General features: G+C 37.4%; 1 protein-coding gene across 1 annotated transcript; it reads right to left on the bottom strand.

The window, feature by feature from the left end:
• Positions 1-2,660: 2,660 nt before the first annotated feature.
• On the bottom strand, positions 2,661-10,219 carry LOC140327679 (P43 5S RNA-binding protein-like). The gene is made up of 9 exons (XM_072407043.1): positions 10,039-10,219; positions 8,622-8,722; positions 8,447-8,540; positions 6,573-6,661; positions 5,831-5,904; positions 5,508-5,588; positions 5,096-5,325; positions 4,958-5,011; positions 2,661-3,381 (listed from the first exon to the last, which is right to left on the bottom strand). Exons 1-9 carry the CDS (start codon positions 10,162-10,164, stop codon positions 3,139-3,141), a joined length of 1,092 nt encoding a protein of 363 aa, XP_072263144.1. The 5' UTR covers positions 10,165-10,219; the 3' UTR covers positions 2,661-3,138.
• Between the last annotated feature and the right edge of the window lie 4,321 nt (positions 10,220-14,540).

Genomic DNA, 14,540 nt, shown 5'->3' with positions numbered 1-14,540 from the left:
TGATCCAGCCTGTGACAACTGTTCAGATCTGTAAAATCACATACAGCTTAGAAGAAGGTAATTCATGGGACTGGTGTTTTCCAAGTTGCATGAAAAAGTGAAACCTCTTTGATACACAATGGTTTTAAAAATATTTTTGGCTTTGTATAGTGTCCCCAATCGGCAGTGCCCAGCACCCCATGCTCCTTTTTGGCAACAGCTTGCCCTGAAAAATGTCATTCGTAGCTACGTTTGGGTTTTGTAGACTTCAAGCAAGATTCCACAAACCTCTTGTGAGCCTATCTGGTGTATTCACTTATTGGTAATTTCCATGACAGTTCGAATATTTCCCACATATTGTAATGATTGCCTTCTTAAGTTATTGTGAAAATTCCCATTTACAGCCCACGTATTTTGCCATCATATTGTCAAGACACTGCCGTGTGTTTAGAGAACCGTATTCCTATATTTGTATTGGCAGATGAGCTCTAGGACAATGGTTGAATGATTGGTTGGCTGTCATGTAGCTAGAGCAGAAAGTGATGTTAAATTGAACATCAATGCTTAGACAGGAAATCTCACTATATTTCTCCTTCTCACTATTGTGCCATTATTGACATTTCACTGAATCTGAGACTGTTCCTGTGAGGTATGTTGGGTGTCTTTTAGAATGACTGGCACTGAATTAAACCAACATGCTCATTACTATAGCAGAATAATGTGAATGGGCCCTATAGTATTTCAATTTATAATCTTAAAAAAAAAATCAAAGGGATTATTATTAATAAACAGGATATATATAGCGCCAACATATTATGCAGCACTGTACATTAAATAGGGGTTGCAAATGACAGACGGACAGTGACACAGGAGGAGGAGAGAACCCTGCCCCAAAGAGCTTACAATCTGACTTAAAGGGATGACTGTGTGATACCAGAATATATGCATTTAAACATATCTTTGATTTTAAAATATGGCATTGAACTTGGATTTGCCCGATTCATTTGATAACATGTTCCTGAGTACAGATAATAAACCTTCAAAGTCTACTAGAGTGTCTAATGTTTGCTGTTCACATTTACTTGTACCAGTCATTTAGCCTAGCTCTGATGAAACATTTAAATTAAGCAGAATCAACATCTGAAACAATAGGATGGACATGGCAAAACTTGACAGCTGACCTTTAAGGTGAATGTAAACCCAAAAATAGTTGTGTACTATATTGTAGATTGCAATTACTTTAAAGTAACAGCTCCAGTGTATTTTTTTTTTTTAACTTTGTTCCATTATGTTTAATTCACCCACTATTAACAAACATCCCATCCTAAGATCACAGAAGTTTTAAATTACTGTATGCCTTCCTCTGGATCAACTATGTCCATAGTGTTATTATCTGACATATGTTTATTTCCCTAGCAGTTGAACTTGGTCTTTTTTTCAACCTAACAGACTATGTAACTATGCGGAACAAAGATTCTCATCAAAGACTGCTTTCTTGATTTAGTCACAAGCACCTTTACTTTTCATCTTCAACACACATCTAGTATAAGTGATAAATTCCAGTTACAGGAAAGATACAAGAATGCTGGGTTTTTATCAGGATCAACAGGCATGTTTCTTTTCTAGCACAAAATGTACTGTAAAGAGTCTTAAAGAAAATTAATAGTGCCACCGAATCTAGGGACTGCTAAACTGAATTGTTTTGTCTTTTAGCTTTATTATATTTGAAGCTAAGTGACCTGAGGATATTGACAATATAATAGCACCATCTAGAGGATTTCTGGCAGAAGGCACTTCTAATAAAAATAGATGTGTGAGATTGTGCTCATGTAAAGTGGATTTCCACTCAATACAGGTTCTCTTATCTTTGCAAAGAGCTGAGAAGGAGAGAAACCTTGTTAATGCAATCTATTGCTCCATTAGATATAAGGAATAATTATCACGTCCTGTCCTGCCAACACCCATCTCTACTATCTGTTCCCATCAAATATTCTCTGGCGGTCAAGGTTGAAAGCTGACCTTTAATAGTATTAAAAAGCATGATCAATGATTATCCATCAATGCATTGCTGTAAGAAGAGACTTGGGCCGCCCAGCAAAACCCTTCTAGACTTGGGCATAAACCTCACAAAAGGGACTTACTAACCTAATGTTGGGCCAAGAGAAACAGTTCGGACTGGACAAAAATTTCCTAAGTGTTATGTAAGTTATGGAAGCATCTAGAAGTGACTCATGCCTTTAGCATATCTATTAGTGCAAATTGCACTCAATAACCACATACATTTCTAAGACTACTGATCCCCTGATACGGACACAGGGATCCAGATGGAGGCTCATGGTAGCAAGCTTAAAACTTTCTAAAGCAGCACATGTTCTCATCTGTCTCTAAAGGAGAACTAAACTAAGGCTAGAGAGGACAAATTATTTATAGCATGTGACCACCAAAGACAAGTCTGGGTTACACCTAAAAACTTTCAGGAGTGTGCATAGTCAAGTCTGTGATCCAGGAGGTCCCAAGTGTTTAGTGCTTTGGGTTTACATTACGTTAAAAAAATACCCACTTTGTAGTTCCAATAGCACTTAGATGGGATACCTTAAATGGGTAAAACTTTACCCTACACAGCCCAGCATATTGCATAACCCAAACAGCAGCACTGTCTAATGTAAAAATAAACACAAAAATACAGAATAAATAAAATTTATTGTCCACTTGACATGACCCATGCACATAGAAAAAGGACTAAAATACAAAAACTAAAAAAGAAACAAAAAAATATGTTATTCTTCTCGTTATTGAAATCACATCACACAAAAAAAGCTATTTGCTGCAAGGTAAACATATTAAACGCAGTCTCAATTTAAGAAAGGAAAATTTCTGGCATGGATTTTTTTTTTTTTTTTTTTAAACAGTATAAGTTTTACTTGTTAAGACTTATGATAAGCCAAGTCTTATAGGGAGATATGCAGGATCCACCTTTTCTCCACATTTCAGAACATAAGCATAGTGTACCACATCTGTCAAAATAATATTGTCGTCTATAGCAAGCAGACCTTACAATTAAATGTGAAGTAAAGAAATCTGGTTAACACCAATAACAAAAAAAAAAAACAAAAAACAAAAAAGGGGTTTCCGCATTTTGAAAACTCATTTTTTCTGAATTTAGACTGCTTTTTCAGCACGGGCAGGAACAAGCTGGAAGAGGTTGCTGAGGTTAACTTCTGGCTCAACAGGGTTTCTTAGAAGACGTTCATTGAAGAGGATAGAAAGGTTACTCTCCAGAAGAGTTTTACTTTTTAAGCCAAGTTTCTGATTAAATAGACGAGTAAGGTTTTGCTCCACTATAGGCTGCTGGCGGAGGGCTTTTCCTAAATATTTGTTTGACCGTTTCAAGTTGAATTTGAGCTGTGGGGAAAACATAAATTGTCAATGGTGGAGGCCAGAAATCACAAAGGGCATCACTTTGTTACCAAATTGAGGGCCAGATTGTTTATAATTGCAATATCTATTTAGGCAGCCAACACACCCAAAGATATTGTGCTTACACTGCAATCTAGCTATGCACCAAGAGCTTACGTTGTAGGATAAGCTGGAGGGTACGATGCCTAAACCTTTGCCTATTAACCAAGTGTATTACAAAGTAAACCATGCCATTTTGAATATAAACCTAGACCCAGAAACCATGGCTGGCCATTTTGGCAAGACAAGTGACTTATTCTGCAAAAACAATTGCCTACTACATACAGAGAGATGGTGAACCTACAACACCTGGTATCAATTTACAAAGAATGTCTTCGTAGATGTGTTTACTTCTATACTAAAGGTACTTTTCACCAACAGCCAAAAATACAAATGTTATGTGCAATTGACAAAAGGTTTTGTACATGCGGAATTTGTTATTGGTGCTCATGGAAAATTAAACCAGCTGTCATACAATTACCATTTGTATTTATGCTGACTTGTGAAGTACTTAGTCTCCAATTGTTATATTTAAATGCAGCATTGGTAGAAATTTATTACCATAAAACCTTCCTACTGCCCATCTGAATCAATCTGTACATTTGCTTTCCGGTGTTGTTTCAAACACACATACAAAACCCCCCTTCCCCAACAAGTCAGTTCAAAATCCAGGATCAATGGAAACCACAAAAAATATGATTGTCAACTAACCTTGCCCAATGCACTTTATTATGAATTGCTTTATATTAACATTGTATCAGTACTATAAAGATTAGATCTGCATGTTTAGTTGGGAACTAAAGGAACCATTTTTGACTCCGATTTCTCCCACCCCAAGACTGCGAGATACAAGTTTGTGGAGTGCTGTATCAGAATTTTTATCAACAGTCTAGAGATAAAATCCAAGCTGCTTGAGTAAAACGGATACACCCCTACCAAAATATGCCAAGAAATTGTGTAATTACTCACCGCTAGTTGAAAGATTGGCATTGGCTAAGGCCTGGAAATCGTCCTCCATCTCCCTGCTATTGCTGCCGACAAAACTCAACTCGACAACGGTTGATGACAAGCTTACTTGTACTCTCAAAGACACTCCACATGCATCCAACCTTGCCTGGAATCCATGGGTTGAATACTGCTCCTCAACACAGATCTCTTTCTCCTCCCCCTCAATGTGGGCTTTCCACTCATCTATTTTGCCCTTCCCTTTTATAACCCTCTCCCTACTTCTTTTTTTAGTTCCTGACATAACTTTAAACAGGTATTTTACCATACACAAACTTTTTGTTGTTTGTAATATGTGCATTGGTTTATGATAAATATTAGATTGCCATGGTTTTAGAAATGTACTTGCTGAAGCAGTGATGATCAGGTTACCAGCATTATACAGATGACCCAAACCAAGGGAAGTGGTAAACCTACTACATTAATTATGGGTGGTAGTTGGTAGACTCCTATTGAACTCAAAGTTTTTTGTATGGAACAGAAAATGGGGGGGAATGGGAAAACATTTTAATCCTACCTTCAATTTCTTCCTGTCGGGATCATGAACCACAAGATGTCTAAGAAGACTTTCCTAAAGAAAGAAAAAAAAAAAAAAAAATTAACTATGCCCAATCTCCCAGCCATATGTCAAAAGTCAACTATGCCCATTACATACCCTCATAGCAAAGGTGCGTTTACAGTCAGCATGGTAACAACGGTAAGGCTGCAAACATAGATGATCCTTCCTTACATGATGTGTCAGGTTGAAGACTGTAGTAAATGTCTTGTTACAGTCTTTTCTGGGACAGGCCAAGTTGACTTTTTTGAGCACATGGGTCCGTTTGTGTCTTCGCATAGCAGCTTTTTTTTTAAATGACTTCTTACATGTTGGACATTGAAGATCCACTAAAACATTGAGAGTAAGAATAATCAAAATCCACACATCATCCCTCCTACCTCCGCCCCTTTCCTTTAATGTTTTGCCATGGGTATACTGGATTTTTTCACAGAGAAAAACGGTTGCAGTGATATTTAGTTTGAAATAGAAAATCACTTTTTTTCCTGAAAAAACTAAGGCTATTACTCACAAGGATGTTGCTTTTTATGTTTCTGTAGAGCACTCCATGTTTGACATGTAGTTTGGCAGCCTGGAGAAAGACAGCAGTACCCTAAAAAGGAAACAGATCATTATTGCTTCACATTCAGCAGGTTTTTACATCAACTTTTTTATTCACTAAAATAGAATTGGTGTGCCATAACCCATTCCCTGCATGAAGGCGCTCATTTTCATGTTAATCCTCAAATTTTTTCTGCTCTTTCGTTGGCAAGTTGTTGAAATGAAAAGGAAAAACATATGCAATGTTGGGATTCCACTTACTTACTGCAGATATGTGTGCACAACAAAACTTACCTGCATGTGGTCTGCGATGGGCTTTAAGAGACGCACTAGTAAAACCTTTCCATTCACAACCTACTTGATCGCAACTACAAGCCAAAAAAAGAGCAAACATTTTAGACATTTATAGACACCTTGGGAATTTTATCTTTAATAAATACTATTCTGACTTACAATATTTGAACAGCAAGGCTAGAGTGGTAATAGTCTTACAGGACAATATATATATATGTCACTGCACCAATAATAGTACAGTTACAATGTTACACCAGAACAATGGTGTGAACAGGGTCTAAAGTGAAAAAGAAAAATAATGTCATTTTGCAGGAAACACATTAACCCATACCAGTTCTGTAGGTACCCCGATTAAGGAGCATATTTGTCTACGCAAATACTATAGCCAGCCTAAACGTTTTTTCTTTGTTCCACAGATGCCAACTTTGTAGTCAAGTGGGAACTAGGACTAATTATTTGGAGCAACATTCCAAAGATTTTTTCCTCTTGGCTTTGCCCCAGATGGAGTGCAGAAAGGTTACAGTTGCCCTGCTGGAATTGTGTCTACAGGGAACTATAGCATGTTGAAGTATATTCACTGATGAACTATGATAAAGCAAAGTTTACATTAGCACTTCCTCTAAGAACCAACTTTTACACCCCAACCAAAAACCAGTAGAGTTAACTTGTGTATGGTGGGCCCACAACCGTCCTTTACATTGATCACCACTATACTGAAAGCATATGCATAGAATATACTCACCCAAAGAGGGGTTCTCCTTTGTGCACAGACAAATGATTTTTTAAAGCTTTCTTCTTACGAAATATTTCAGGACATCCAGAAACTAAGCACTGCATTGAAATACAAAATTTGGTCAAGCTTCATGCAACTATTATGTAGTAGAAAAACAAAAAAGAACATTTTTACATTCCCAAACTTAGCATGAAAAACAATGTGATCCAGGTGCAGTGCCCGCAGAGGTGCTCTAAGCAAATTTCATTTGGAGCAAAAATTGGAACAGCCACAGATCACTGAATGCCTATACCTAGCAACTTTAAGTTTCATACAGGCATCCAGGTTACCAAGGGCATTAAAAACCAATACTGTTTAACTACTCGCTAGGTATAAAACTAACAATAGAGATTGCGATTCAACCATTTGAAAGTGCTTTTGGTGTCGTTGCACACTAAACACTGGGCTGTGTTGCCACATTGGACAAAGAATAATTTGTCAGTCCATTCAGGGTTGAAGACACGACGTTGGAGGTCAACCTTCCGGGGACTGGTAGCTGCACGTTGCTTCTGCTCTTTAGGCATAGTATTTGGGGTTACTGTGCGGGAACTCGCGATAGCGTGACAATTCAATTAGGCTGGATCCAACAATAACTAGGGGGCATTAGGCTTGACTGGAATACGGGCTAGGCCGTATCTGGCCTAAAGGCCGGAGTTTGCCTCCTCTGATTTAAAGCAAGACGGTTTGTAAAGTCAGCTTTAATACAGAATAGGACAGGGCCTCATGGTGCCAGGACAACTGCCATCTTAATACATCACCCAATCTAGCACTGAGATCAATTCCTGGAGCCGGAGTTCACCAATCCTCTTCTGCAGTTTAATGTGTCAAAGGCAGGGGCAATATGTGATTTTGGATGTGTTGTAATGCCATGATAGAGTTTTGCAATTTGTTACATGGCAGTTACATATTGAGCTCAATTGACAAGGATTTTCTCCTAAAAATGTACAAATCATTTTGTGCGTAATAAAAACTAAATTTTCTTATATATTTCAATTTAATGAGCCACTATATAGATTTTGGCTGCCATAAGCTAAAAGTAAAGGCTGGTGTTTTTGAAACAAGACTAACCACAAAGGAGATACAGAAAAAACCCTTTACTTAGAGAAGCCAGGCAGAGGAAAGATTGAGTTCTGGGATGGATGGACTCAGAGTGGAGAGAAGAGGTAGGGGGCATAGTTAAGACAAGGAAAGGGTATAAGGAAGGGGGTGGTGGAAAAGTTCTAGAAAAGCAAAAAAGTTTTACCACCCACCCTGCCCTTCTGTTGGGTATGGGGTCAGGGTAAAAGGTGTTGTGGCATTTGGGGTCCTGGTCAGTATGTAGAAGGTGTGGGGTGAACTATTTAAAGAGGGAAATTTTAGGTGGTAATCAACAATTCCTATGGTCCCTGGGGCAGTGCTGGGCTGCAAGGAGCCATTGTAGTTCTGCTGGCTGGAAAGTTTTGGGTGCCTTTCCAGACCTGCAGCTTTTCGGAGTAAAAGGGTAAAGTAAACGAGTAAAAAGGGTTGTGTTGTTTACAGGGGTGGAGTTATATTAGGTTAGTAAGATTGTTATTGTTAAAAGTTTGGTTTTAGGTTATAATTTTAATTTTATATGTTGATATTTTAAAAATATTTTGAATAAAAAGCTGTCTACAGCCATTTTAAATTCCAAATGGTTGTCTGTGTCTTGATTGTGGAAAGGGGGGTTGCATTTACTGGGGGAGCGTTAAAGATGTTTGGGGCTGTGTTTTTCTTGGATTTTTTTTTTTGACAGGGCGGTTAAATGGGCTACTTCTGACTTATCCTGGTCATTAATGGATAACAAGTGCATACAAAAAAGCGTCAGACGAGGTCTTCATATATACCTTTAGTGGGGCAGGATTTCCATGTTTGTGCCGCTGGTGATGTTTCAATCCTTGTTTAGTTACAAAAGCAGCTCGACAGTCTGTAGCTGAGCAACTAACAGAAAAAAATTAATTCATACCATTTTGTTCCAATTATGGCCAGTTTAACACTACAAAAAGAAGAGTCTGGACTTACATGTACTTCTTCACCCCTTGATGTTTTTGCAAGTGATCCTGTAGTTTAGATTTGCGGTAAAACAACTTTCCACATTCTGGCCTGTCACAGCGAAATATTTTCTGTACCAAGAAGATATGGTTATTTTTATAGTTACACACCACCAATGTAATGTTTTGTGTTCATTCTTTATTTGTGACACAACAATAAGCAGAGCCCAGCTAGATTTAAGAGTGACCATGCCACCAAGTAAATACCAGAAATCATCAAATCGTCTGACCTGCTTTAATGATGGGCCTTTGAGGACCAGTAACCAGAAGGGTTAAATAGGTAGAAGGTTAAGAATTAGGTTGTTGGAAGTTGTTTATTTGGTTGTTATAGTAATGGTAATTTATTGTTTATTTTGATGATGAAGTTAAATAAAGTGTAATAAAAGGCCTTTGAGCCATTTAACCAATATTGTTGTTGTGTATTTGTGTAAGGGGTGTGGGGGGTAAAGGTTTGTGAATGTGTTTTTTTTTTTGCCCTATCACAGTCATAACCAGCAAAAGGCTGCTTAAGCAACACCTGCACCGCATCAGTCAGCGAGGTGCTAGGCTCAAGCAATATACACATCAAGCCTAGAATTCATTGTACACCAGGTGCTGCTCAGTTTTACTTCAGTCTTAATAAAGTTAATAAACTGTAAGATCATACCAATCTTGCTTTTTTTTTATCATAAACTGCTCCAGAATAATATCCAATGTACACCTGTCTGTGCTAGTATGATTATGCAGGGATATATTTAAACAAATTGGTAGCAAATGCACCAGGACAAAAAACATGGAGTATTTTCTTTGACACAGCATAGCACACACAAGGTATTGTGTTATAGGGCATTGTGGTGTGCTGCAAGGAATGTATATTTAATAAACATATTGGAGGTGCCAGTGCAACCTACCAACACAAGTAGCAAAGGAAAATAGCCACAGACATATCATTTCAAAACCAGCCAGCAATAGTAATGCCAATACTTCTTTCATGCCGGCATCCTTTAAAAGCCACTGGAAAATTGGAATACACAAAGTGTTTTAGGGTACAAAAAAAAAAAAAAAAAACATATAAGGCTACTTTTCTTTCTGCATCTGTTAAACATTCCTTCATGTCTATTATACAAGTCAGATAGAATTATTAGATAGGCTTTTAGCAGGTAATCAACTTTTTCTTGTTTTTGACAGAGTTTATTGTTGGGAAGACTTGGCATGCCTGTTGGGTTTGTGCTATGAAAAACCCCTTATTATGGCTAGGTTTACAGAAAAGGAGCACAAAACTCTCTAGCCAGAGTCCAAATAACAGTAAAAACCCATGCAGACTGTATTCTTCCCCACCCTCAAAACTTTGCCATACAACTGAAAAAAACATAAACCATTTCTCTTTAGCACACTTTAAGTATCCTTACCTGTCCAGTATGTTTAGCCAGATGTTCCTGCAATCTGAGTTTTTTGCGAAAAGTTGCCTTGCACCCTGTAGTAGGGCAATGTAAGACAGGCTTCGGACCTGGTTTGTTATTCACAAGTCTCTGCATATTATTTTCTTTTCTTATTTCTACCTCCACAAAGACTTTTTAAATGGAAAGCTTAGCTGAGACTGTGAATCTTTTAAACCCTCTGCTCCTCCCAGCTGTATCACCTTACTTCATTTTATCTCATGTGTTTTATATGAAAGTTATAGTTACTGTGGGCTGGACTCGTTACCTGTTGTAATCACACATGGATTAATCCAGCATTCAGACAAAAGTTTAAGGAATTAAATTGATGTGGTGGTATAAACAACCTAATTTTTATCTAGTGCAGCTTTCTTAATTTAGATTCACATTTTAAAACTAAATGGAAAAAAAATCATCGTTTTGCCAAACAGAACACCACTATACACAGCATTAATAAATCTTTCTTTTTTTGGTGTGCTACGCTGCGGGTGTATTTTTTCTATCAGTATCAAGGCACTGAGAGTATTCTGCAATGCACCCATGGAGTGCAATACTGTGCATTGTGGTGACACAATGTAAGTTTGTATTATTAGCTTGCACTTATATAGTGCCAGAGCTTTACAAAGTTCATAGTCATGTCACTAACTGCCCCTCCAAGGGGCCCACAATCTAATGTCCCTACCATGGTCATAAATTATTAGCGTAGTCTTAGGCAATTTTGGGGGGAAACCATTTAACCTGAATGCAAGTCTTTTGGGAACCCACACAAACACAGGGAGAACATACAAACTCTTTGATAGATAGTGATCCCTTATATAAAGAAAGATATCATATTTGCAAGCTTTCATACCTTCTCCTATTTGTAAGTTTCTATGGTTATTACCAGAGGTTCCTAAATTTCTAGTGCAAAAAAAAATCAGTAGCAGCCTAAGTTTGATTTGTCAAAGTTTTGTGAATCCACCTGAAAATTCTGTACCATATGGCATTGGAGAAACTAGTAAATGTAGCCAATAATAATAAATGTAATGGCAAGTTGTGGCCATTTAGATCCCTAATATGCAAGCTATTGCCAAACATGGGAAACTGGGTACAACTATGGAGGACCATTGCAAAAGAGTCTTGGGAGTTGTATGGAAAATACTCAAAATGTTACATGTTTGGAGGGGGGTGCTATGCACATTTTTCATCTTTTCATCTAAAAGCACCACTAAGTACTAAATATAAAAACAGTGTGAACAAACACACTTCCCACCACCACTCCATATTCCCTGCACTGCCTATCCTCATATCTTCAATTTTTCATAAAATAAGTAAACAAATACAAACAACCACTCTATCGAATAGTTGGGTACAGATTTGCTTTTTTTGAATCCTTTTTTCTTTAGCAATAAAGATGCCAATATAAAAATAAAGACATTAAAGTGTGTGTCAAGTTTTGGATAGCTTAGGATGTTCTATCATATGTATACTACTATTCTGGGATCCTTTATCCTTAATTCCTCCACGGAAAAATACACACAAAAAAATCAATACATAAATACAAAAAACGTTTGCTCCTATCTTTGCTGCTGTTGGAGAGTTCCCTTTGCTTCCTGTCTGCTAAATGATTGTTAACAAGAAAATAATTAGGTAATCTCTGTCCTGAATAGCTACAGACCCAATAGGGGTTTTAATCCTATTTTTATTCTGTCCAAAACTGAGAAAACTCAATAGCTAGCTGGGTGGGTAAAAACTTGCAAGGGCACCTCAATTTAACACCGATGCAAACAGGCCAAAATGTGAAAGAAGGAATATTCAGCTTTTTTCTATTTAAAAATTAAACACTTGAACCCTTAGAATAAACTTGTGGCACTTGTTCGATAGCAACACCAACAAAAATGCAGAGACAGAGGGTACAGCCCTTTTTACTATTAAAAGTTAGCCCTGCAACCTTAAAAAGGAAAAAAACCCAGTTAGTGGCAGCCCAAACAGACGTATGCAGAACAAAAATGGCACTGGCAGTGGGTTCTTCTTTTTTCACATAGACCAAGTTCTGTTGTTTTGAAGTGTACCTGTTTATCTATTTTTTTTCATTTTGACTTATTCTTTGCTATGTATTTGCTACATTTTCAAGTGAAAACAATCCAAAATGCTGTTATGTGGAAATGTGGATATGCATGTTGGTGTAGACCAAAGAATAGGCAAATATTCTGAATTTGACACTTTATATTACCTCATTTTATACACATAGTACCATCGCTTCTCTTGTCTATTGTGGATAGGAAGTGGGTTACAATTATCATAAACCCCTCATAATTCCCTGATTCCTTCCTTATTCTCTTAAGGGTTTGCTCAGATCTAAGATTTTGTGCAAGTGTTTCGGAGCGGTTTTACTGCAAGAAAAAAGTTACCATTGGACTGAATAGGTCCAATCATGCATCATTTAACAAACTGTAACATTTCCATTTGATTTTCTGAACGCTCAAAGCAGGTCCGGGGGCAGTTTGCCACCTTTGCCGCAATTTATATTCTTGAAACTTAAAAAGTTTTTAATATTGTATAAAAAGGCTTGTACAGGCAGTTTTATGTTTTGTTTTGTTTTTAGAGCCCACACACCTATACAGGCAGTTGCAAATGTCTGTATTAGCGCTTGCAACTCCCTACAAACAACAGGCATTTTTGCCTCAAAACAATCCTGGACATCTAGCTGTACATAGTAGGCACCCAAGAGCAGTAAGCATTTTTTTTTTTTACTGGCGGTCCTAATAAGCCCTTAATGTTGTGAATTCCAGCACTGTTTCTTTTTGTCAAACATATGTGTGAAAATGCTCCATTCTGAAGTCTATGTCTCAAGTTTATGCTGTGCAATTCTCGCTTGTAAGACTTCAATTGATCAGGTTGTTAAATGCAGGTTTTAATAATAAAGTCTTGTTGCATTTGTGTGAATCAAATGTTTGGTAAATGTTTTTCATTTAACCAAACTTTCTTCCCTTATTTTCCTGTTTCTGTACAATACTCCAAGGTTTCGCCGTACGTCTTTATGTTTTTGGATATGATGGCTGATGGTTGTCCTGTTAATCCTGCTTTATCCACCTAGCCAGGTATTCCCTCTTTATCTGCACATCAGCAAATATGAAATTTTAACTGGACATACAAATCTGACATTATATTTGGTGTTGTTTCTGTCTTTATTTTTTCACCTTTGTTATCCGTCATGCTTTTTTTCATTCTCACACACATGCTTAGAGTATGGATCTAATTCTGGCCCAAGTGGTTCTGCAATTAGCTGGACATCTCACCTGTATACTCATTCTGAAACATTTGATTCTGCAAGTAGGCCCAAGCAGAGGATCAGAAAAAACACCAACCAGTGATTTTTACAAGCAAATCAAAACATTTATTTAATTCAATAAATTTTCTGCTCCGTAAATATTTGTGCATGCAGCAAAGATTGTTGTCCAAACAAACTTCAACTTTTATTCCAACTCCTTATGGGAATGTGATATAAAAAGCGATGTTCAATTTTAATGTCTGTCAAAATTCTGCCAATTAAGGGCTATTATACACCTCTCAAACTTTACAGAGCCAAAGATCTGTCCAACTACTGCATGCAGGCAGGCACTGGTAGGATTGGATGTACCCTTATATTTTAGGTTTATGGGTGCTTACACACCCCTTTGGGTTTTGTCCTGAGTCACCCAACAATCCCCAGCATGATAGCAGATTATTCATGTTGGCTTTCTTTAGGAACCAAAAGCAGTGATTGGCCAGTCTTATTACTAGTCAGTTTTATTGTGGTCTGTGAAGCCATATTCCAGATTGATGAGTATCATAGGAGCTAGTCATTAGATTGTTGGTAATAATGTTTAAGTGTTTGTGATTCACATTTTTGGAGGACGTTTTCTTTGGCCCATTAATGTAGGATGGATTGATTGGGAAGATTTCAACCCCTGACTATTTTGGGACTGATAGCCATAGATTAACTTACTGGCCCCATAACACTCTTTTATTAGAATGAAAATACAGGAAAATCTGCAATAGCAAGATGAACAGAAAAATATTTGTAGTAAGGTTGAAAGGTTTGAAAAGCTGATTTTATTTGTCTGGGAAATATTTGACTGTGTGGAGGTTTTAGGGAAAGTCCCTGCTAGCTGTAAAAACCCCACAGGGGTTGCAATTCTGGCAAAGTTTTATCTAGGCATTTATTAATAGGGCAGTGTGCTGGTACACGTCTGGCTGCTTTTTATAAGTGACCTTCTTCACATCCTGATAGTTGAGGCAAATGTTATGTAGCACACAATGTGTCATAATAACGCAGCAGCCTTCCATAGTAAGTATTGGAACTCGCACAGAAATGGGGATCTAGGGAGATGTTAGGCCAAAATGTGTGATTTTTTTGGGGACGTAGCACCCCTCACTGAACAAATTTAGCTGGCTACAAACATATTAGGTATGAAATATCTACTTGTACTATGGCATTTAGATTTGTGTTATGT

Source organism: Pyxicephalus adspersus, chromosome 3 (genome assembly GCF_032062135.1).
Source record: "Pyxicephalus adspersus chromosome 3, UCB_Pads_2.0, whole genome shotgun sequence".
In the NCBI taxonomy this organism is placed as follows: Eukaryota; Metazoa; Chordata; class Amphibia; order Anura; family Pyxicephalidae; genus Pyxicephalus; species Pyxicephalus adspersus.
Note: the sequence above shows the minus strand (reverse complement) of the source record. Positions and strands in the feature narration are given on the sequence as shown.